The 23951-nt window shown below is 41.5% G+C and overlaps 2 protein-coding genes across 8 annotated transcripts in view; one reads left to right on the top strand and one right to left on the bottom strand.

Moving 5' to 3' along the window:
* The window catches only part of CFAP99 (cilia and flagella associated protein 99), a 53253-nt gene extending 41996 nt beyond the window's left edge, over positions 1-11257 (bottom strand). The window contains exons 1-2 of one of the 3 annotated variants that reach the window (XM_038136572.1): positions 11084-11257; positions 7653-7780 (exon numbers count right to left, since the gene is read on the bottom strand). In XM_038136572.1, the coding sequence (XP_037992500.1) occupies positions 7653-7780; positions 11084-11177 (222 nt within the window). In that variant the 5' untranslated portion in view covers positions 11178-11257. Of the gene's footprint in view, positions 1-7652; positions 7781-8031; positions 8064-8098; positions 8129-11083 lie in introns of those variants that run through there. The other 2 variants (XM_038136573.1, XM_038136574.1) reach the window with 2 other exon arrangements.
* Positions 11258-11720: 463 nt separating this feature from the next.
* ZFYVE28 (zinc finger FYVE-type containing 28) overlaps positions 11721-23951 on the top strand; it is a 146041-nt gene continuing 133810 nt past the window's right edge. For 4 of the 5 annotated variants that reach the window (XM_038134252.1, XM_038134250.1, XM_038134249.1 and 1 more), the window contains exon 1: positions 11988-12058. In XM_038134252.1, coding sequence (XP_037990180.1) covers positions 12020-12058 — 39 coding nt within the window. In that variant the 5' untranslated portion in view covers positions 11988-12019. Of the gene's footprint in view, positions 12059-23951 lie in introns of all 5 variants that reach the window. The other variant, XM_038134253.1, reaches the window with a different exon arrangement.

Raw genomic sequence — 23951 nt, 5'->3', positions numbered from 1 at the left:
CTGAATTTATCCTGAATGGTGCTGGGAAGAAAATGTGATTCGTGTTCAATTATGTGCTGATTGGTTTTACCCTCCCCCTTTTGGGAAAACCCTAATACCTGTGGCCTGCTTCCATGGATGTATTTTTCCTGCTCTCTGACACACAGCTGTAGCTGGGAATCAGTCAAGTTTCCTCAAGAAGAGAAGAGACTCAGTTAGAAGGGCTTTGAACACAAACAACTTCCAGCATAGGTTAATACAAGAAATAGCATGAATTAAATGGAGAAATATCTGCAAAAGGGAAGCTTTTCCACTGTGGGTGTATCATAATAAGGCTGGTTACAGTGGGACCTGTTTGAAGGGGTCAGAGAGATCAGAAAAGGAGAGAAAGAAAAGCTCTTCTCTCTGGAGTGAAAAAAGGAAAGAAATATAGCCATGCTGTGTTTGAGACTTCTCAGGCTAAGGACATAATTTAGGTGAAACAAACATTTTAGAAAGAAGATAATATTTGATGAAAAGATAAAATAGCTTTCACCTCCTGAGAGAACTGTGCAATAGTATGTAGTGAACTTGTTCTTCTAGGAAGAACGTGCACATTTTGCAGATACAGCCTGATTAGTTTAGAGTGCTTCAGTTATCAGTGCTACTCCTCTCCAAGGGTCTAATCAAAATGCTGTAAAAATGAAAGAAAATATTCCTACTGACTTCACCAGGGTTTGAATCAGTCACCGGAACCCAGTCTTCTTTCTCTCTGAACTCAGTGGGAAAAACCCCTGGGATCTTTGGATTTAAGTAGGAAAATATCCTTCTTCTACTATTCACCATCTATGTTGCAGTCACAAGCTAGTATTTTTCATCTAGAGCAGACAATGCTGACCAATACTGTATTAGGAGGTACAGGGAACATTATTTTCCCTTGTACTTAATATTAAATACCAGAACACTGCAGAAAACTCAAATTCCATCATTTCCTTAGAAAGATCCTAATCTGCATTTAAGTTAGTAACTAAAAATACAAATTAGACTTCTATAATTTAGTAGGATATTTTATTGTACCAAATCTATCATTCTTACATTACATTGTCTTCATATTTAGATCTATGACTTTTGACATTTAAGGATTTTACTCCAAATTGAATAAAATCAGTTGAGTGGGCATGTGTGAGACACAGCTGAACCAGCACAAACGAGAACTATGGAGAGTTGTGCCAAATCACACCATGTTCTTGTGAAATGGGAAGCTCATAAACACATCTTGCTATCAGCATGAGGGATAAAGGATCAGAACAGTGAATTTGGGGTGGCAGTTCTGGTTACACAGAAATAAGCTCTTGTGTAGCTGGGATGTATGTAGGAAGGTCAATGTGATGGGCCTGATCCTGCAGCTCTGATTGAAGCAGATAATTCCACTGAAAATAAAGTGATTTATTTGCATAGAGAAAGGCACAGACATTGCATGGTAACTCCTGTGTTAAAATCTGTCTCTTGTTATCATAGCCAGAGCTTGATTCTGACAGTCACAAGGAAGAACAATACCTGGGATGCTTCAGTTAGGTACAAAATTTAATCTTTTTTCAAAATGAACAGATGCAGTCCATTCCTATAAAAGGTCTGATGAAATGATATCCTTATGTGCAACATGCATAGAAAGAACACCTTTGGATATGGATCATTTTTGATAGATTTAAGAGAAGAATGCTTAATAAAAAGAAGGGGGTGTAGTACACAGGAATGAAAATATTATCTGGATGGCATCAGTCTGATAAAAGGAGCATTACAAAGCAGTTAGGAAGATAAACAAGGAGAAGTAATCTGGCCATTCAAATGAAGAACAGGAACACATGTAAATTTGAATGTGAATATATAATAATTTAAAGATCTGAGACAGACTTAGGAATTATTTTAAGTTAATGTGTTATTCAGGATAATTCGAATTGAATTATATTTTAATAGCAATAAGGTCACAATATTGAAGTAAAAGCATTTAACTGGACTTATTTGTTTTTAGGAAGTTTGAGAGAATGAATCTTTGTGATTGAAGGTGAGGGTTTCTTTGTTGCAATTAGGAATCATCCATCATATTGCTAATGAATGTGTGGTTTTATTGAAAATATTTGCAGTGAAAAACAAGTCCAATATTATGTAATAAACATTGTAAATTACAGTACAATAAACATGAAGACTGCAAATAACTAAATTACAAAGTTCCTGGAAGAATGTAAAGTCTGATCACTCACTGAGAACAATAAACGGAAATTCCTTTTATGATGTAAAGTTTACATGTAGCAGAAATAAAATACATGGAGTTTAACACCTCTAGACTGATTTTGGTCACAACATTCTAATTAGAGGAGACTGTGTTATTAATCTCCCACTATTCAATAATTAAAGATCCTTCCATATTTTATCTCTTTTTCTCTAAAACAAAAGGCTAATAATCAGTGAGTTTTCCTAACTCCACTTTTATACAGAAGCCTGAACTAGGAGTTGGAAGATAGGAACTGAGATTTGGATGTGTCTTTCTTGCTTCCTGAGTGGTCTTGTAGAGATCATGTTCTCTCTTGACACCTTGGTTTTAAACTGACAGCTCCCTGGCACTCAGCAATTTGTTCATGCCTTTCCATCACACCAAAAGAACATTCTATCTTTATACATGCAGTGGTTCAGACAGACCTGAACTATCGTCCCAGTAATAGTTTACCTTTCTTTAATCTCACTTTCTTATTTTTTGGCACTAATTTTCTGATTTCTGTTTGTATATTGAAACACTGAGTGGCTGCAAAGTGCAATGAGTGAAAGATGTATCCCAGTGGTTATTTGATGTGGTATCTTCTTGATCTACCTCAATTACAAAAGTGCAGGGCAAGATGGGTGCTTTTTTCAAGCAGCACACAGGGATTAGGTGTGCAGCCATGGCTGCTGTAAATGGGCTGTGTAAAGCTAAATCCCACACAGAGCTAGGAAAAACCTCTGGAGAGCAGAATCTAATGCCATCATTTCCTACAAATAAACTGCTTTTCTCATGTACACCAAGGTATGTACAGGGTAATGCTGCTAACTTTGGGCAGCCCCTCTGGAATATACTCAGAAATAGAGTGTACAGCCAAATGTTTTCCAAAGGGATTTCTGTCTCAAAGCTTGAAACAAGATTTCCTAGACTGAGAGAATATGCTCAGGTGGAACAGACATTTGAATAAAAGTATAAAGATGCATTAAAAAGTTAAAATAATAATAATAATAATCATCATCATCATCATCATCATCAAGAGATTGATTCTGCTTCTGCTGAAGTTAATGGATAACCTCCCATGTTATTTGAGAGGAACAAGTTGAGAGCAGCTCACATGGCCTCATACAAGTAACTGATTTTTGACAGGAAGTTGTAATTTTTTTTTCAAGTTTTTATCTAACTATTTGAAAATACTGAGTAGTTTTAAACCAAATGCAGGGAAACAGCTGGGGATGTATTTTCAAGGTGGCACACAGGGGACAACAGTGTCTTACAAACTTTGGCCTTTTGGTTTTCTTATGAAAATCCATGCACATTTTGCCAAGTGAAAAATAGCCATTTGCATGTGTTTTGTGTGAATTCAAACTGTAGCAGTGAACTCCCCTGAAGATTCTATGTGCCCTTAGCGTGGCCAGTCCAGGGCAAGCAGAGCTTTCACTACAATACAGGGGGAGCCTGGGACAAGCCTTGCTGGCTCAGCGTGGGAGCTCAAACTGAGAGAAGAGATCCTGTCTCACCTATCTTCTCTGTGGCATCTGCCTCTTGTGGGCTTCAGTTTGAAAAGAGAGAGAGATTTCTCATTTGATTGAGGTACACTAGAGATTGGAACTGAATGGGCAAGAACTTTGAGGTGAGCAGCACAATAGCAAAGAGGTGAGCAGGACTTGGTGCACAGGGACAATTGTACTGGAACCAACCACTTGAAGAGATGAACTCTTAAAATAAAGAGACCTGGGCAAGTAAACTTGAGGGCAAGAGAAAGGACAGGGATAGAAAAATGATGGAGCATAGAAAAGAACTCAGTTTTATCCTTGTCTGCCATCCACTCAATATTTGGCTAGCAAAGTATTCCAAACCTCTACAGTACAGCCATTGTGCCCTGTCAAAATATAAACATTTCTACACAGTTTTTATGAAAGACCAAAATATACTATTTCACATAATCATGTATTTTGACTTTTGTTTTAATTATTTACGTAACTTTATGTGCATCTAGAAATTAAAAATAAGATCATGCTGAAGATCGACTATGCTCTGAACTGTTGTCACCTTTGCAGCAGCAGAGAGAAACCAAAAGAAACCTGTTGGATCTTGATCAGAATATTCAACAATGACTAATTTATACTTAGTAAAAGATACAATATGGAAATCTATTAATTCCCTCTTACTATCATTTGCAAATCAAGTATATTTTCAACCTCATGGCTTCAACCCAATTTATTTCTTGCTTCTTTCTTTTTTTTTTTTTTTGTACATTCATATTGTAAAGTTCTTCATTTTAAAATATAATTGTTTGCCCACTTTCACTTCTTTTCCTGTGCCTCAGTTCACCAGCTATTTTTATTGCTTTAATTTGCAAGGATTCCCACAAGAATGGTCTCATGCTGTTGGTAAATGGTTGACAGGGATATTTGGATCAAGACAGATTGTGCCTTCCAGACTCCCTCCTGTAGCACTGCATGCAACTTCCTTTCATAACATATTCCCATTTATCATGTACACAAATAAGAGCCCTAAACTTCAGCCTAGGACGTTGACCTCTCTCTATGACATTTCCTTCTTGTTGTTGTCAGTTTAATTTCAACAGTACAAAGACAAAACTTCAGTGCCCTCATGCTACTTCTTTCCTCAGTTATTGGTTCTATTGCCACCCTGCCTGTCAGTTAAAGCCATAACTCCAGAGGTCATTTTTCATGCAGATTACTCCCCAGGATATCATCACCAGTTTTATGTGCACATCTTCTTCACTCTTTTTGAACAGTATATTTCAAATAGTATTTTCCTATCACTTCCTAGCTAAAAATCTAAAGTAGTGCCTCAGAATTTTCTATTTTATTGAAACAAGTGTCTCTGTTGTGGGTTTAACCAACCCCATCTTGGTAAACCAACCATCTGGAATGTTACTGTTAAGTTCATGCTGCTAGTCCATTGATTTGACCCACTTACTCCACCTACCATCTCACAGTTGATTCTAGCACATAAAACTAAAGCTGCCTGTCAAGATGCTTCACAACTCAGTTCCATTCTGCATTTCATTTCTTACTCTTTACTGATGTCTTCCCCATTTCTGATCAGCCAAGGATGCCCATCTCTTAATTTCCTTTCTTAGATTTCCAAAGAAGTAATTTTGTTTCATTTCAATCAGTTCCTACATATATTGCTCTTAAAATCTACTTTATTCTGACAGAGGTTTTGCTCTGCAAAATGTCCTTGGCTCCTAGCAGTTCAGGTGGCAATGTGGCTGTCAGAGGTTCTTATTTTGAGGATCTGGCACTTGACAAGACTGGCATCACAGTGGCTCCTGCAGCCCCTGCCAGTGGGGTGCTGAACTCCCTTGAACATGTTCTGGAATGACTTGTGTGTACTGTGTTTTTGGTTTGGAGAAATAATCAAGCCCAAAATTGTTGGTTTCACCAGGAACATCCCCAGACAGGTGAACAACAGGCTAAGGAGGATATTTTATGGAGGCCATCAACAAGTTATCAAAGAACTAAACAAGACACCTCAGATATCACATTAGAAGACATAAAGACTCTAAAGCATCCAAATACAATAAAGATATACACCATGAATGAAACCTACAGTGTTAACATCTGAATGCACTGTAAGGGGATGGAGAACTATCAAAAGAGTTTCAAAGAACAGAAGACTTGTAGAGAAGTCAACTATGATATACTGCACACCTAAGTCAGCAAATAAATAAATATGGAGCTGTGTCTTGTAATTACTTAGATCTGGTCTCTTGAAATCTCACTCTCCTGATTTTTTTCTGGTCAGCAGACAATATGAGCTTTGCTATTTGTTATGCTGCTGGCATGAACAGACATTCAGGTATGAATTGAGTCTGTGATTTAAAGCCAGGCTGTTAATCAGGATACAAACTGAAGGAAGTTTCTGCATGGGTTAGTTAATGTTGGCTAATTGGTAAGTTGCCAAGCCTGGAAATCATGTGTACAAAAATGCTACAATACTTTTAGGATCATATGCCTCTTATGAAGCAGAAATGAAAGAAGTAAGTGAGTTTTTCATGATTAATTTAAATCACCCATTTGGTACTGAAACAAAGCTGAATTTTATATAAATACAGATCTTACCTTTTACTTTCTTTGATAAATCTTGTGTAGTAAGTGACCAAAAACTAGCCCAGAGAAAGATTTTGGCCTTACCTTTGGCCTCAGCTATCCTCCTTGTCCTTCCCCTTCTGAAAGGGTTTATTATGAAACTTTAGATTCATATTTCTCTAATGGAGTTACTGGAGTTTTGTCTTTGTACCACTTTTCCTGGGCTGAGAAAAACAATGATCTGAAGACTCATTTTTATAAGCATTTATTTTGGCAGCAGTGGTAACTGAGTTTACCTGCTCTCTGCCCAGTGAAAAATGATTATTTTGAAACTGGATCAGTTCCCTGATGTAATTCAGGATATGAATCACAAAGAGCTATGCCAGTACTACAAGGCAGGAGGGCAGGAAAGAAGGGGCCTGAGTGGCAGCTGTTGGAGAAGGCAAACACCCAAGGAATGGGTGTGAAGCCACTGCTCAGCCCCGGCTTTCTTATCACACCTCCACGGTTTTATATTCTTTTAGTCATTTGTATTTATGCAAAATCAATGCAAAAGACTATCTGACTGGAATAGCAGAGGTTCCTACCTTATTGTCAGAAGGGGAAATGAGCACTGGAGCCACATGGCAGTGTGGAATCAGGGCTCCAACAATGCCATTTGGTAACAATGGCACACACAGACAATAGCAATCTAAACAACATTACTGGCTTCCCTTCGTGGTTTGCTAAAGCTGATTCACTCCACCAGCTGCCTCAGCAAAGTCAGGGTGACACTGAGGACAAAGAGATGGGAAGAGGTGACACACTATGGTCAGGAAGGGATGGGAACTGCTTCAGCCAGAACAGATACAAATGGGAAAATCATGGGCTGCTTACTGGCAATATTAAATTAGAATCTGCTGGCTGATTTATTGTCACTGTCCCTCTATCCCCCTGTTGTGGTGGTCACTTATGTCCTCAAAGCAAGAATACCTGATCCTGTGACTCAGCTTCTGAACTGCATTTGTACATACAAATGGGTGGTGCTGTCAGAAACTTCTACTTGGAAGGAAGAAAAGAACAAGAATCTTCAAAACAGCTTAGTCAGAAGTGGAGCAGAAGTTTTCCCTATGACTAGCTCATCAATTTTAGAAGATTGTTGCTTTTTTTTTTCTTTTTCTGTCTCTTGTTGCTATCCAAGCAGTTTTTCAACACCTCTGATCTTTACTGCCTTGTTTTCTGGTGATAACCATAAGAAATTTGGACTTTACTCATGAGCAAAAAATGTCACTGTAAGAGAAATCAATGAAAGTTACAACAACATGTTAGAAAACAGATCCCTTTGCATTTAAAATCACACAGTAACAAAGGAAACTCTGTAAGATCAACAAAACTTAATATACCTGCAACATCATAGCTGATTCCTTCAAGAAATCCTCCAAGCTCTGATTTTCAGGGTTAAACTTGTTAAGCTGTTGCACTATTAGTGCAATAAGTTCTCTATGGCTGACCATCTTCACCATGGAAAATCCTATAAATACAGAAAATCATTATTTTCTTGTGCCTCCTTCAGTTGTGTGCATAATGCATGGTGATAGGCTCATACAGAAGTCACACTGCAGCAATACAGAAGAGAACATTTAGGTCAAGCTTTCAAAATCACAGTTACTCAGAACAGCTGGCAGGAGAAATGAAAATACAGTACAAACATTGAGAAAATAGAAGGCAAAATTACATCTTGCAAAAATCTCAAAATATCTTAAGGATAAATGGTTACTCTACCAGGTTATTTGACAAAATATAATTAAAGATAATAAAAAAAAGCATGGATTTTTGCCTGTGTGCATACAGGTCCTACTTAACACACTGCTCTTCCCAGTGAAATGCATCAGAAAGCAAAATTTTAGCCTTAAAGTTCATCACATGTTGCTGTAAACTGTCTGTTTTTCAAAAGTTACAAAAGAACAGGAACAGAGAAGAATTATAAGGAAGCAATGACTGTTGGTCAGCAGGCTGGGCCATGATCACAGCATTTCAGTGGTCTGGGCCACTGCCAAGGCTTCTGAAGGCACAGCAGCTCAGTATTTATGTTTGATGCTTTGCTTGTGAAATGACTGGACTTTGTCTATCTCAAATGAAGCCTTACCCTTATGTCTGAGAATGTGTAGGACTTGTTACCTCGATTCTAATGTTCAGATGACAAGAACTATAATGCATTTGTTCCTACACACATGTTGTTGTGTATGAAAGACCAATGGCAGCAATTATCAGGCCAGAAAGTCATTAATCTGGTTTAGCAATGGGAAAAAAATGAGAACAAAAGTAACTTTCCATGGTGAAAATAAAAATGTAAATTTGAAAATAATTCTTGTATTTTATGTATCATCATATTTTGATGTCAGAAAAGAATGCCTGATCCACATGATTCATTCCCACTGTGGTAAACATAATTCATTTTTTGCTTTTAAATATTATGATAACATTTCCAGACACAGTGGTATTGTACTCTGCCTTTCAGCACCATCTTACTCAATAATAGCCTAAATGGCCCTTTTCATTACTAATCAAGAACTGAAAAAAAGAGTTTGTCTGTGATTATGTTCAATAAGGCCATTTAGGTACCTGTTTTGATCAAGACAAAATGTCCAAATAAAAAAATGTCCAGCAAAACAGGGTTGGATCATGACAAGGGATGGCAAATACAGAAAGAGGCCCCACTGTGCCAGGGAATCACTGTACTCCACTCCTCTGAGAATCATTTGTTTCTCAGGTAAGAACATGCCAAGGTTCTTATACTCACAAGGGATTTTGGATAAGCGGGGGAGAAATATCTCTGCACTTCAGACTGAATCATAATTCAGGCTCCAGCAGCTCTGCCAGTAACAAATGCTTTTTCTTCTGGCATACCAGTAAGAAATTTGAGCTCTCATGCTCTGATATCCACGCCTTTCCCCAAATAACAATCATTAAACCCCAAAACTGGAATGTGAACATTAAGATGTGTAGTAATGCCTTCAGATCTCTGAACCTACAGGGGCTCTTTATAGAAAGAACCCCACTTCTAATTAAAGAAGCTGCTATTATTATTATTGTCAATGTTTTAAAACATACACATCAGGAATAAAAAGCTTTTGGTATGATATGCACCCTTATTTTCACACAATCTATTAGAAAACTACTCCAATTCTTATGTGTAAAAATGATAGAAATTTATACTGTGTATAAAATGGCAGGAATTTTCTTCCATTATCAGCTGTAGCTTTCAGCTAAAGGAGGTGAGAACCTGTCTTAACCTTATTTTATGGTGGAGCTTGGAGATATTTTGGAAGCAGTTACATAGGATAAGAGTGGCCACAATTGTAGGAATTGGTTTCAATGACCTGAAAGGTTCTTTCAGGTTTTACATCTGCTCCCACATTCCTAGCCTAGAAAGACTGTGATTGCATTTCCTCTAATGAAAGCTGTCCTTCTTAAAAAGAGCTGAACTAAGCCTCCCTGCAAAATCCAGACAGATCAGATGGAAAATGTTCACTTTGAGGATCTCAATTTTAATTTTCATGTATTCCAATGTTTTGCATACCTACTGCAAGTGTTTTCCTTAACATGACATGGTATTTTTTATCTCTTATCTTGTGGAACTCTGCAATTAAATAGTTATTGTACAGAACCTTCTGCAAATAAGTTGTGTTATGTTTATGAGGTGGGTTAGCAAACGGACACCAAGGCTGGCTACTTGCCCAAAATTTCAGGGAGCAAAGCCCAGCAACCCTGTCCACAGCGTAACACAGGCCCCCTTGATGTTTTCTATTTTACTTATGAACACCTAATAAATATGAACGCTGAAGGAGAGCAGGTTTATATTAGATGTAAGGAGGAATTCTTCCCTGTGAGGGTGGTGGGGCACTGGCACTGTGAGGGCGGTGAGGCACTGGCACTGTGAGGGTGGTGAGGCACTGGCACTGTGAGGGCGGTGAGGCACTGGCACTGTGAGGGCGGTGAGGCACTGGCACTGTGAGGGTGGTGAGGCACTGGCACTGTGAGGGCGGTGAGGCACTGGCACTGTGAGGGTGGTGGGGCACTGGCACTGTGAGGGCGGTGAGGCACTGGCACTGTGAGGGTGGTGAGGCACTGGCACTGTGAGGGCGGTGAGGCACTGGCACTGTGAGGGTGGTGAGGCACTGGCACAGTGAGGGCGGTGAGGCACTGGCACTGTGAGGGCGGTGAGGCACTGGCACTGAGGGTGGTGAGGCACTGGCACTGTGAGGGTGGTAAGGCACTGGCATTGTGAGGGTGGTGAGGCACTGGCACGGTGAGGGCGGTGGGGCACTGGCACTGTGAGGGTGGTAAGGCACTGGCACTGTGAGGGTGGTGAGGCACTGGCACGGTGAGGGCGGTGGGGCACTGGCACTGTGAGGGTGGTGGGGCACTGGCACTGTGAGGGTGGTGGGGCACTGGCACTGTGAGGGTGGTGAGGCACTAGCACTGTGAGGGTGGTGGGGCACTGGCACTGTGAGGGTGGTGAGGCACTGGCACTGTGACGGTGGTGGGGCACTGGCACAGGCTGCTCAGACAATCTGTGGCTGCCCCATCCCTGGCCGCGTTTAAGGCCAGGCTGGATGGGGCTCTGAGCAATCTGGGACAGTGGAAGGTGTCCCTGCCCATGGCGGAGGCGCTGGGAACGGATGAACTTTAAGGTTCCTTCCTACCCAAACCATTCTGTGATTCTATGATTGGGTGAAAATAAAGGGACGAAGGAGCCACGAGCCCGCCCGGGGCACCCGCCACTCGCGCGCATCGGGAATTGCAGCCGGCTCTTCCCGGAGGTGTCACGTACGGCCACATCTGCCTTGCACCGCCGCTGCCGCTGCCGTCCCGGGCTGTCCCCGCCGCTGCCGCTGCCGTCCCTGGCAGTTCCCGGCGCTCCCCATCCCGTTCCCAGCGGTGCCGCCGGGCCCGTGCCGTCCGTGTCCCGCCGCAGTCTCTCCAGGCGCAGGGACCCCGCGCGCCGTTGCCAAGGAGCGCGAGGGCTGCTGGGAGCTGTAGTCCTGCTGCGAGCCCGCCTCAGTGTTGCGAAGCGGCGCGTCCGGGAACCCGGAACTACACGAGAGGGGAAACAAGATGGCGGCGGTTGTTTGCTGCCGTTGCCAAGGGGATAGTGCCTCGTCCCGCGGTGTTTCCGCTCACGGGCAGCCAGCGGTCGGTGACGCGCTGGTTTCCGGGGCACGGACAGCGCTGGCTGGCGCAGGTAGAGCCTGCAGTTCCCGAGCGGACGCGCGTAGCGGGGCCCGCGAAAAACTACAACTCCCGGCAGCCACTGCAACGAGGCGTTTGCCGGGGCGTGGCCTGCGCGGCACGCAGTCTCCCCGCCCCCTCCGCGTGTTACGCAAATGAGCAGCCGGGTGGGCGGGGCGACTGCTCTGGCCCTCCCCGGGCCACCGCCCGATTGGGTGGGGAGGGGAGGGCGCGGGGGCGGTGTCGCGCATGCGCGCTGGGGCGGCGCTGCCGCCGGCCGCGCAATGTTTTGGGGGCGGTCGGGGCGGCGCGGAGCGCGCGGTGCCGCCGGACGGTCCCTGCGCTGACGGGAGCGCCCGGCGGCCGCTCCGCGGGACGCGGCGGCGGAGCACGCAGAGAACGCGACCCGGCGGCGCCTCCCAGCGAGGGGCACGGCTCGGGCTCGCCTCGGTCCTGCGAGCGGCGCGGGTGGGGAGCCGGCAGCTCCCGCGGCGGCGGCGGCGGCAGCGGCGGCAGCGGGGTGTCAGCGGCCGCGGTGATGATGAACAGGTTCAGAAAGTGGCTGTACAAACCCAAGGCAAGTTGCGAGGAGCCGCCGCTACCCGGGAGCACCGTCACCCCGCGGGTGGGAGTCGGGACGCGGTTCCCGGCGGGTCCGGGCGCGCAGCCGCGGGTCGCTCCGCGGCCGGGAGGCGCCGTGTGGGGCGAGCGGAGCCCGCGGGCGCTCGCGCGGGTCCCGGCGGGAGCGGCTCCGGCGGCGCGGAGCGCGGCGCCCGCTGCGGCGGGCGATGACAAAGCAGAGCGGCGCCCGCGGGGCTGCTCCGACCCGGGGAGCGCGGCCCGGGGCCGGCTCGGGGCTCTGCCCGGCGCCGCGGAGGGGCTGCGGAGCTGCCGGCCGTGCCCGGGCAGCGCTCCCGGCTGCGCTGCGGGCTGCGCTGAGCCCGGAGCCGGGAGGTGTTCGGGCGCTCCTGATGTGCCATTAACGCTGCGTGTGTGCACCTGGAAACTTCCTAAGTTAGGAGATTTATTGGAAGGTGCTCTGTAGGTGAGTGTTTTGTGCCCTTCTCGCTTTGGAATTCTTGGAAGGAATCCAAGAATCGCAGTTTGCTTTGCAATGAAATTATCATCTTCTGGCTCGAGTTAAGTAACAACTGTCTGGAGGGTGATCTTGTCTGGCATGTGATGTTCGGCTCGTAAATCAAGGACGTTACTGGTTTTGAACGTCTACAGCATCTTTTTCTTGTCCAGGCATTACAGCAGTCGGTATAGTTGTTCACTTTCTGAAGTGTTTGACTTAATTTTGGCTCCTGTTGGTCACTAGCAGTCGTTTTTTTCCTGTGCTTTACTATCAGTGTTGGGTCACAGTTTGTAAACCTTCCATGTACTTAGTTCTTTTGGCTGAATTATGGTCAGCTTGTTTCTGTTAAAAAAAAAAAAAAAAAACCAAAAAAAAATAACCAAACAAAAACGCCGAGGTGATGCTGCTGCATAATGAAAGTTCATATTATGCTGGCTTTATGGATTTTACATGTAGTCCTAACTCTTGAGTATTACTGAAGAACACATGATTGTCAGTTGTTGCTGCTAATAACTGCAAGGGAAATAATATAGAGATTTAGTTACTAAAAATACAGTAACAAGTTATAGATAAATTTTATTGAAGGTTCTTATTTTTATATGTTTTATAAAAGGGAAAAACTTAAGGGAAGAATAATTAATGAACAAAAAGAAAGACTTGATCTTATGTGCAGAGGAAATCTATGTGAATACAGCTTTTGTCACTTTTTTTTTTTTGAACAAAACTTACTAGACGTCTCATTGTTTTTCTTTCTAATGGAGATTTTATATTTTTGTGATAAAACTTGTTTTTTAATATACTATCCCTTTGTTGTAAGGTGTGTGTTTGGCATTCAGGGTCTGTATCAAACAATGTGCATTTAAAGTTCTGTGGGACTTCTCTGGGATGAAGGAACTTTTCAAGCCTGTTGCATGACCCTGGGCCTCATAAATCAGGAACACCTCTTGCTGTTGGTTTAGATCCAGCACTGATTTTGTTGTGTATTTGTACCTTTTTTGCCAACGGTTTTTCTCCGTTTCAGTAGCTTACAACATCATTTTTGTTCTTGTATTCACAATGGATTGCTGGCGAATTGTAAGAGCTTCAGAAAAAGGCATTTTTCCTGGTGTGCTGTTGAGTGGGTGTGGATCGAGTCATTAAATACACAGAGGTTTGAACAGCACTTCTTTTATAGAGGGTGAGACACAGGATCTCACCTGTAGAGACTGTACCTTTCCTGGCTCTATGCTTGCTTTTCTATTTAAAGGAATTTGCGAGGATGCCTTCCCAAAAGACCAGTGGGTTCCAGGGTCTGTTTTGAATGTAATGCATTTTGAAGAGGACTTTGCTGAATACTTATTCTGGTGGGGGCTCTCAGGTCTCAGGACTTATGTTACTTGTAACCCTCTGTTAGGTACAGTGGGCTCCAGGTGCATTTTATCAGGCAGGTTTTGCTACTCCCAGTGATGGGGAATACATCTTCTGAAGTATTCCAGTTCCTACTGCCATATAATAGGACTTCTGCCAGGCAGCAGATTTTGATACCACTGGACAATTGACCCAGAGTTTTGATGGCCATTCAGAGGTGCTTTTGAAGGTGAGGGGTGGGATGATGTCAGAGTGCAGCAAATTCATAGTACAGCCTGCTCAGAAACCTGAATATATGGTTTAGCTTAATCCTTGGGGAACTATTTCATAATTCATCCCTGAAAAACACAGCCCCAAAAAATGTAAATTAATTCAGCTTAATCTTTTTAAATGGTGGAGACAAAGAAATGGAATAGAAGAGTGCCTAACAAGGTGGAATCACAAAGTCTTGGGGTAATCATCAGTTACTGCGAGATGCAGGATGTGCATCCAGGCAAGGATATTTACTTGGTAACTGCTGCCTCTGTTTGAACATACCAAGAATGGCAGAGAAAATGTGGGTGTAGGAAGTGGAAAGTCTTGACTAATGTTGCGAGCGTGTCACGAGAGCAGCACGACTTCCCGAGATCCTTGCTCAGTCAGTGCTCTTCCTGCCCAGCTCTGTTGCTCAGGTATGCTGATCTGCCAGATTCTAATAAACCAGATCGAATGCCAGTGGTGGAGGTAACCAGAGAATGAAATAAATAGCAGTGATGTGATCTGTAGAGCTGCTGGGAGGCAGACTTTTAACTGATGTATTGGAGACAGAGCAGAGACGAGATTTTGTTTCCAGCCTCCTGTGCCACATCGATTGTTGTTTAATTTTTAAAATGTTGTCTGTAATATGTGTTTTGCTTTTGGGGACTGGGGATTCGATGCGTTTTTAAGTGTTTGGAGGGAGGATGGTGTTTGCTTCTGAACACTTTAGCAGAGGAGTGATTTGAAGCAGTAGTGTTCTTGAGTTGCAGCGCATCGGTGGAACAGTAGTTACTCTGTTTGACCTCCTCAGGACACTGCAGGATTCCCAGACATCATCACCTTCCTGAGACAAAAGAATGATCCTGTCTAAATCAAGATATGTGTCTGTGTGCACAGATATAATAGAAATGTTCCCTGCCACTTCAGGGAGTTTATCTTGTACCTCCTGGAGCATTCCACAGGTGTCCGGTCAGAACCTGCTCCCGGGCAGATCTGAGCGTCCAGCAAAAATACAAAACTGGGCTGGTTTTGCAGGGATTTGAAATGCATTTGATGTCCAAAGAATTCAGAATAATTTCTGTGAATGCTGCTGCTTAAATCTGGAAACTAGCTTGAAAAATGCGTGGGTAACTAGCTCACAGGGGTACCTGTTTTGAATTGAGCTCATGTTTATTGATATTTTGAAAGAGCTGTTTTGTGTATGATGGGGGAAAATAAGTCTGTCTCTAACCACAACTTGAATATCTTTTTAAATCTGTTTAACATAACAGACTGAAACATCCTCAGTGTCTGTTTATTTTTCATATTTTTATTTTAAAAATATTGCTTATTTGGTGTATATACTCTGATTTTTTTTTTTTTTTGCTCCTAGTTTCTTTCACATAGTAAACGTGAATTTCTAGCAGTTAAGGTAAAAAAATTTTAGTTCCTGTAATTCAGTCCAAATTTGTAGTCGATGATAGTAAAGCTGCTGCTTTGTGAATGCCTGGCCCCAGTTAAAGGCTGCTCACGAAATATGCACCAAGTCTGGAGGTTTTGTAGGTGTGGTTTTTAACACCCCCTGCTCTAACACTGACCAAAGTGCGGCTGTGCCCCCAGTGTCTGGTTTAAATCAAAGGCTGTCTGACTCCCATGGGGATGTGAAGGTGGGTTCACGGAAATGGCCCCAACTTGTAGCTAGGAGTGAACACTTACTGACAAGTGGGTACTCAGCACAGCTCTTTCACACCTTTCAAAGGCTGAGCATCTTCTCCCCCTGGAGTGCTTGAGATGCTGAGAACTGTAGTTGCTTTCTTTCCATGTGTTTGTTCTGAAATACCGTTCATGGGTTTCTTAAATCTGCTAATTACTTTCTGCAGCTGGATTAGCAGATACCTCTTCAGGAGGTTCTTGCTGCCTGGTAATGTGTGTCTGCAGTGGCGCTCTGTGAGCAGAAATAGCATTTAGGGATAAGTGGAATGGCAGGTAGAAGGCTTGTTGCTAAGTCTGTGCCTCTTGCCTTTTTCTTACAGTTTCTAAGGTTCTTCTTAGCTATGTTTCTAGGAAAGTGAGCCGTAGCTAGTAATAATCGCTTCTACTAATAGTTGTTAAAGGACTTGGAACAGCGGATAGGTATGCTAATTAAAAAAAAAAAAAGCTTAGTAGATATTAAGGCTATCTTGGGGCAAGCAAGTAAGATAAAGAGAGAATGCCTAGCTAATCTAGAGCAATCACTTAAAGTAGAAAAGTGAGAGCCAGTGGCAAAACTCAAAAATAGCCGAATAACCTCTAGGAGGTTCTGTATTACTTTGCACAAGGAGAAGTGCTCAAAAAAAAAAAAAAAAAAGTCCTAGCTGAATGTTGAACATCAAAAACTTCACAAAGAGTAATCTTCCTCAGCAACCTTGTCAGGGATACTTAGTGGCAGACCTGACTCCAGAAAGTTAAAGATGGGAATTACAATAGGAAATAGCTGATTTGGGTTTTTTTTAATGGTATGAGAAGAAGCATGCTGGCAGGATTTTTTTTTGTAGGAGAAGATTGTAAGTAGAAAAAGGGATTTTAAATATGAATAGAAGTTCATTAGAAGAATGGAAGGTAATAAAGTACACAGTTAACTGTGCTTAACATAATGCAAAAAGCATTTTTAAAATTGGGTCAGTAGAATGAGATGCAGGAGGAGAGAGAATTATTTTGAGCAGCATTTAAATGGATGGAAATGGTCAGAAATGAAAAAGGACAAAGCTGCTGGAATTGCCAAACAACTATTGATACCAGTTTGGGGGAGTGAATAAAAAAGGAAGGATGATTTCCCAGTGATAGATGGAAAGCAGTTAGCATCTTATTTTAGCTGTGATTTCCATATCTTAAAAGTGAAAGGTTTGCTGTTCACAGAAGAGAATTAAAATGAGTTTATTCTTGGGAAAAATGTCTTACAATGAACAGTGAAAGAACAGGTAAAAGCTATTTATAACTTACTTTCGTTTGACTGGTGCCATACAGTATTCAAAATCTTTGGGCACAGCAGTTTGTGAACAAAATTTATTATTTAGTGTAATATTTGTATTAGCAGCTAATGACTTTCCAAGACAGAAGATTGAGGAGTTTTTCTTACTTGAGAAAACAGGTGCTACTGGGTTTTTGAAAAGTCACTGTTTTAATGATCAGCTGTTTGATCTCACTTATCTGTGTAATTATTCTTGTTGCCCCTCTCTGATCAGAGTCTGCAGCTATTTAACTACATTAATCAGTGTTATTGATAACAATCCTGAGGAAGGCAACTTATAAATCATCATGCATTATTCAGAGTTTTGCATATTGAATTGCTTCATTTTAGAAGCACCATCTAGTGGTTTGAACACAAGTGTGGGAGCTAATAATTCTTTGCTGATGTATTGTAGCACTGCAGCTAAATCAAGACAATTACCTGCAGTCATATTGTTTCTTAGCCTTGGTTTACCTGTAGCTGAAAAAGGGAAGGAGGCCACTGTTGCAATTGTCTAAGAGAATTGCTTGTTTGTTTTAAATTACTCTGCTGTGCGATGTATTTGTACCTTGTGAAGTTTTTTTTTTGATGTGGATTGCTCTGAGCAGAATCATAATGTGTCAGATCCAAGGTCCATCTAGCCTGGTGTGATGTCTGGTGGTTATCTCTCTCACTGTCCTGCAGCAGATGCCTAGGGACAAAGAAAAGACAAATGGAAACTGCTGTTTCCTCTGGGCTCTTCTAAAAAATTTGGTAGTCTGCAACAAACAGGAGTTTGTCGAGCTATAGATTCTGCTCTTATAATTCAACAGCTCATGAAGTTGTTTCTTTTAAATGACTAATGATTTTTCAATTCATTCATATTTCTGGTCTCCATGACTGCTGCCTTCTCAGTGCTTAAAGCTGAGTTTGATTCCAGGGGAGTAAACATTTTCTTTAGAACATCTTCAAACAGCCAGTGAGTGGTGTTACCTAATGTGTCCCTTGTCCTGCAGACTCATCTTCTGGTGTTTCTCCAGGAAACCTGATTTGGATGTTTAGATTCTGTTGTTCTCTTCCCACAGCATGATGGTACTTAACAGAATTTACAAAAAAATTACTTCTTAGAAATCACAATGCATTTGTCCTAGGTTATTTTAGAGAAATGACAAAAAAACTCCTACTAAGAATATCCTCAGCACTGGACCACAGTAGAACATTTTCTTACTGTTAGTTCAGTTAGAACTAACTGAAAAATAAACAGTGCAAATGCTATTGATGTGCTGCATTTAACTGCTTTAATAGTTATGATGATCTACTTTCCTGGCAGTTGTGCTGGCAACATTGACTCAAATTAATTCAGTAAAACTATTTTTAAATAATGGTGTTAAAAATAAATTAATTGAAGGCTGTGTATGTTTGTTTGGCTCACATTTGAAGGCTGACCCACCTTCACAGTGCATGTGAAAGAGCAAGTTTCTCCAGCTTGGTTGTTTTACTGGAGGATGATGCTAAATTTGAGTCTGTCTTACTTGTTCTCAGCTGAGTCTTTGTTTTCATCTTGAACATACTCAATAGTCCAACTATTCATTGCATCTCAAATGACAAGCTGGGATCACTGGTGTGATGGCCATGTGTCCCCTGCTTGCATTCAGGAAGTGAGCTGCTGCATTGCATGCTAGCTGAGGCTCTTGAATCCTATAAACTTGAGCTGCCCCTAAGTCAGCTGAAGCAAAGCACTTAGCCTGGCTCTGGTGGACAGCTCAGTGTAATAGGATATGGTTTTCCTTCGAGGCAGTGTCAGCTGCCTGCTTCTTGAAAACAGGTGAGTGAGAGAAGTTGTAATGCATTTTCTAGAAGTCTAGATTTAGGGTGGAGCAAAGAATGAGGTTTTTTTTTGGGAGCTAGAATGTTCGGACAACTTAAATATAAAGCATTCCTGGCTCAGTATGCCTTGCTGGAGTGACTGTAAGGTCTTGCTCTTATTTATTTATTTTGATGACGAGGGTCAGACTTACAACATCCTGTTTGTCTGTTCTACCCTGCAGCCTGTAGGGTTTTCCTGCTTGTCACTCCAGTAGTCAGTGGCTTTTTTGCGTTCCTGTTTAGGCCTCTAGCCTGACAATTCCTCTTGACCTTCCTGATCCCATAAAAAGTGGTTCTTCCTCTGGTCCCTCTATACATTCACCACCCTCTCCTCCATTGCTGTTACTGCTTTTGATACTGTTTAGGAGTTGTGCCTCCACTTTGCTTAGGCTTGGTAGGCCATAAGCTTGTTTTTCTTCTCTTGTCTTTATTCATACTTGATAGTCATTCAGAATGAATAATGTAAGAGTGGGCATCACATCAGTACTGGGTACACCGTTCTGGGTGAATGAATGAAAGGGAAGCAAATGGGGAGAAAAGAAACTGGAGGAGACAGGTGAAGAAGATGGGTTGAAGAAAAGACTTGGCATAGAAATGGAAGAAAAATAGTTTGAGAGAGGAAAAAGGGAAGGGTGACTCTCCCGCTCTTTCAAAATGCCTGCTCTTTATTTTGAAATGGAGCACAGGTTAATTTAAATCAGGGTGATGTTTATGCTGGAATGTGTTAATTCCTGTCATCAAGTGGCACTTTGATCTCTGAGAATCATAGGTGGCTGAGGCTAAACTAACCGGATGCTCAGGGTGTTCTGCATTTCTGCTTTGCATTCTTCTAATTCTCACCTTCCTTTGTAGCCTTTTAATGTAGGAAACATTTCCTGACATTCTGAAGTTCATCAGATGTTCAAAACCACAGTTTTTTTCAGGTTATTGTTTCCTGCCAAGAAGTGACCTGAGCTTGAAAGGGGTCTTGAGTGTTTGTCTAGAAAGGGCTTTTGAATGTTTGTCATCTAATGAACTTTTTTACAAATGGTGTGGGCTCTCATAGTAATGTCTCTTTGTCTAATTCTCCTTCTGTAAGCACCAATCTCCAGGCAGAAATTTTACCTTTCTGTGTTGGTCCTGTTGTTGAAGTCTGTGCATGCAAATGAGAACCAGCATTCTTCCTGTAAAAGCTTCCAAATCCTCTCAAAGCACTGCCTGCTTTTTACTTTATTTTCCAGATGCCTATATAGAGAGTGGATGTCTGCATTGCTAGATATTTAATGGTTTTTTCCTAACTACTTTTTGTAAAGCTGGACCAGGACATCTGGTCTAGTCAACAGTCTGACAAAAATGTCTTGATGGAATTGATATCATTTTATGGTCCAAGATGAGTGGAAGCTCTTACAAAATAAGGAAGAGTTAGTATGATGTAAGGAACAGGCAAAAATGCAAAGGGCCTTCAAATCTCATCTGGAGCCTATGATTTATTTTGCTATGTGTTTTAAGGAATCTTGCAGGTCCTCACTAAGGTGTAAGAGATGAAGTGGGAATGGCAGCTAGGTTTTTCTGTGTCCCTTGGTGATGAGTGGTGGTTACATGAGGTCCTGTAAGGACATGTGGTGCCATGGGTGTTTATTGCAAGTGCACACACAGGCCTTGTTTGTATGGCTGTAATTTTGATTGCAGTGATTTTTCATTGAGTCTGTTTCTCTTTGATAGGCATGTTCATGGTGGAGAGTGTGGCTGGATCTAAAGGTTTGTTCTCAACGCCATAGAGAGCAGTGTGCTCTTTTGAGGAATGATCTTCCTGTGAACTGCACAGCTATCTTACTTTTTTTGGTAAAAGTTGAGCATAAGGAAGTTATGTCATGATCAGCAGAAAATAATTGGAAGAGGCCTTATGTTAAAACCTGCTTATTGTGCACTGACAGGTGCTCACTGGTGTTAATTGTTAATTTGGCTAATATTTTCTTTATATTGAAGTGGTTGAGAAGTGATGTGTTTATGTTGGAGAGTCTGGTTTCTGCTACTGTGGTGGTGTTCTGGAGTTATTTTATGGAAGGGCATCTTTGGTAGTTTTATTGTATTTTGATAATTCCTTTGTTAATGATTTTGTTGAAGCAGCTAAGTATATTTGAAGAGAATATTATATCTGTAGCAAGTATTCTCATTTTCAGTAAGACTGGTTTTTGGGGCTGTTTTTTTGTTTGCTTTACTTTTTTTTTTTAATTTTGTTTGTTTCTTTTTAATTTTTCCCTAGGCTAAATCATACCCTTGTGTCCAAAAGTTTTGTTTACTGCTTGCAATGTCTTCTGTTTTCCTAACGTTACTTCCACCTAGATTTTTTGGTGGGGTTTTGTGCATAATTGCAAACCTGCTCTAAATTTCTTTCCTTCTTGATTTCAGTCAGGATACTTGACAAATACTAGACCTGATAGTAGTGATGACAGTAGGAGGACAGGGACTGAAGTAGAAAGGCAGTAGGCTTTTTTCTCTTCACTTCTCTCACTAGAAGAGACAAGGAAGCAAGGCTTCTTATTGGGCATTTAGGCATTTATCTTTAGTTTAGAGTCTGGATTCTGTTGATGATTTTTTTGTCCAGTGATTTTTAAAGTTATATTTTCTCAATTTATTTGTCACACTATTTCCTTTGACAATTAGTTTATTTCAGGAAGACTTAGTCTTAGGTTGTAACTGTTTTTCAGTTTATTTCTTTTTCTATTGAAATTTGAGAGTTACTATTTGGCAGTTTCATAGTAGACAGTCCTGTGTATAATTGATATGATAAACCAATAAGTTAATATTAAAATAAGTCCTACTTCTGAATTTTGAAGTATTTTTAGATATGGAACTGGGATGCATTTTTTTTTTTTGAAAAGAAATGAATCTTTAAAAAGATCACATGCTTTTCAGCATGAAAACATTAAAACCCTGTTTCTAATACAGATTAGAAATGTATTAGAAATATTCTGTTAATTTCTTGGTGTAATATATATACATCTGTCTTGATGGATATATAGTCTACTGTTCTGATGTTAGCAAAGTAGTGTTGGTGAATTGTAGGTGCCTCATTGTATTTATTTCTGTATGAAACAAAGAGGTTGTCTGTTGTATAATGTCATCTGACTTGTTCAGTGCATTTGATCAGCTTGATTAGCTTTTTGATTAATTTAGAAAAGAGATGTGTCTGGTAGAAATCTGTGCTTTGTGAGAATTGATAGGCTATGTAAGACAAATTCATGAGTAATCCTGGAGAGTTAAGAGGTGACAGCCTTTCTCCTGGAAACATTAGTTTTACTGTAGGAAAGATAAGCACACTTTTTGCTTAAGCCCAGAGTAATTTGTTATCAGTCAGGTCAAGCAGTGAAATGCTGTGAGGTTGGTTCCAGCTCTTTTTACAGTTATTGCTCAGTCTATATATATCCACATGTGCCTGCATGTTGTGCGTAATCCAGAACTTGTGTATCATCTGTGCATCTTTCAAATACCAGTAGTCATGCTTCCTGTCTCTGAAAGGGGGACTGAGGCATGAAGGTGAGAAGAGGTTATTGGTGCCCTAAATGTAGGTCAATAGCCCAACTAGCCAGAAAAGCTTAAATTGGGGGTTTCTCAACCATTTTATTCCTTATTTGCCACTTCTTTCTATCCAATGCTTTTTATGAGATGATTTTTCCTTTTAGGTTCCCCTGCAATATCATTTTACAGCTGAAGCAATAGACCAGATTGTATGTACTTTGCTATTCAAAGATTGGAGTGCAACTTACTGTTGCCATATGTTTAGATTTAGTGTCCAACTCCTCCTTACGAATGAGAGCATATGGGAGATAGGTAATGGTGATTTTCAGCTGTTAATTAGTCATGGTTAGAATGATGCCTCACTAGCCATCCCTCCAGTTAGTTCTGTCTTTCTCATCTCCCCCTCGTGGTAGCATCTCTGGTGTATATGGACTTGCAAAACTTCTGAGGGGGAAAAAAAAAAGTTTCCTTCCACTAAAATGCTTCTGTAATTTGGAGCGTGTAAGTCCTCAACTGAGGTGAGGCCTTTTACTTCCAGATTTTATGTTTGTGAAATCAAGTTGCTGATGTAATGCTGCATAGTAAAACAGGAATTAGATGCTAAGTGCTGGTACCTGTGATGTAAACAGGCGTCAGTGTTAGATAAAAGTTTTATAAGTAATGACTAATCTTAACCTTTGAACCTGTTCTTGCGAACTCATGATAGGATGTGGATTTTAGTTACTCGATCGCAGTCTGGTTACTTGAACCCTGTTACTACACACTGTTTATTGCTCCCTTCTTTTACTGCTTATTAGGCAACTTTTTTATTGCAATGACTCAAGTCTTCTGTAAAATAAGATATGGTCAAATGTATTATGCAATAGTGATCGCTTCAGAGCAAAGAGAGGCATATTTGCCTGTCTCCAGTGGCCAGGATACGTGACTCTGATCAAGAATTTTTGTGCTCTCCCCTTGTGAATTTTAAGTCAACCAGAACAGTAATGGAAATGCAGAAATGCTGCTGGTGCTCAGCTGGTTTTTCAGCTTGCAGCCATGTGCTCCTGTCTTAGCACCCTGATGTTGGTGTTGGAAATCGTGTAGCTGTGTCTTGGGTTGGATCATCCTTCTAGCACAGGTGGAAACTTGCTTGATTTGTTTATATAGTTTTACAGGCTCAGTTTCCAGCTTAACTGGGGAGAGGGGCAGCACAAACTCCTCCTTTGGTGGCAGGATGGTCTTTATATTACCTTGTTCCAGGTGTGGAGTTGCACCTTCAGTGTCTTTAGGGCTTCTGTTTTATGTTCTACTCATAATATAAATACTGGTAAAATGAAACCCCATCCCAAATTGCACCAATTCTGTTCTGTGTTTTGTATGGAAGGTGTTAATTTCTGTAACACAGAGGCCAGTCTGAAACCCAGATGAAGTCGTGTGGGGCTGAGAGTTGGGCTTTTGATTTGATTCTTTAGCATAAAATAGGCTCACCCAAAGTTATTTTTAGGTGACATTAAGGTGCAG

Source organism: Motacilla alba, chromosome 4, assembly GCF_015832195.1.
Source record: "Motacilla alba alba isolate MOTALB_02 chromosome 4, Motacilla_alba_V1.0_pri, whole genome shotgun sequence".
Taxonomy (NCBI): domain Eukaryota; kingdom Metazoa; phylum Chordata; class Aves; order Passeriformes; family Motacillidae; genus Motacilla; species Motacilla alba.
The sequence above is the reverse complement of the archived record's forward strand: the minus strand, read 5'-3'. Positions and strand labels throughout refer to the sequence as shown.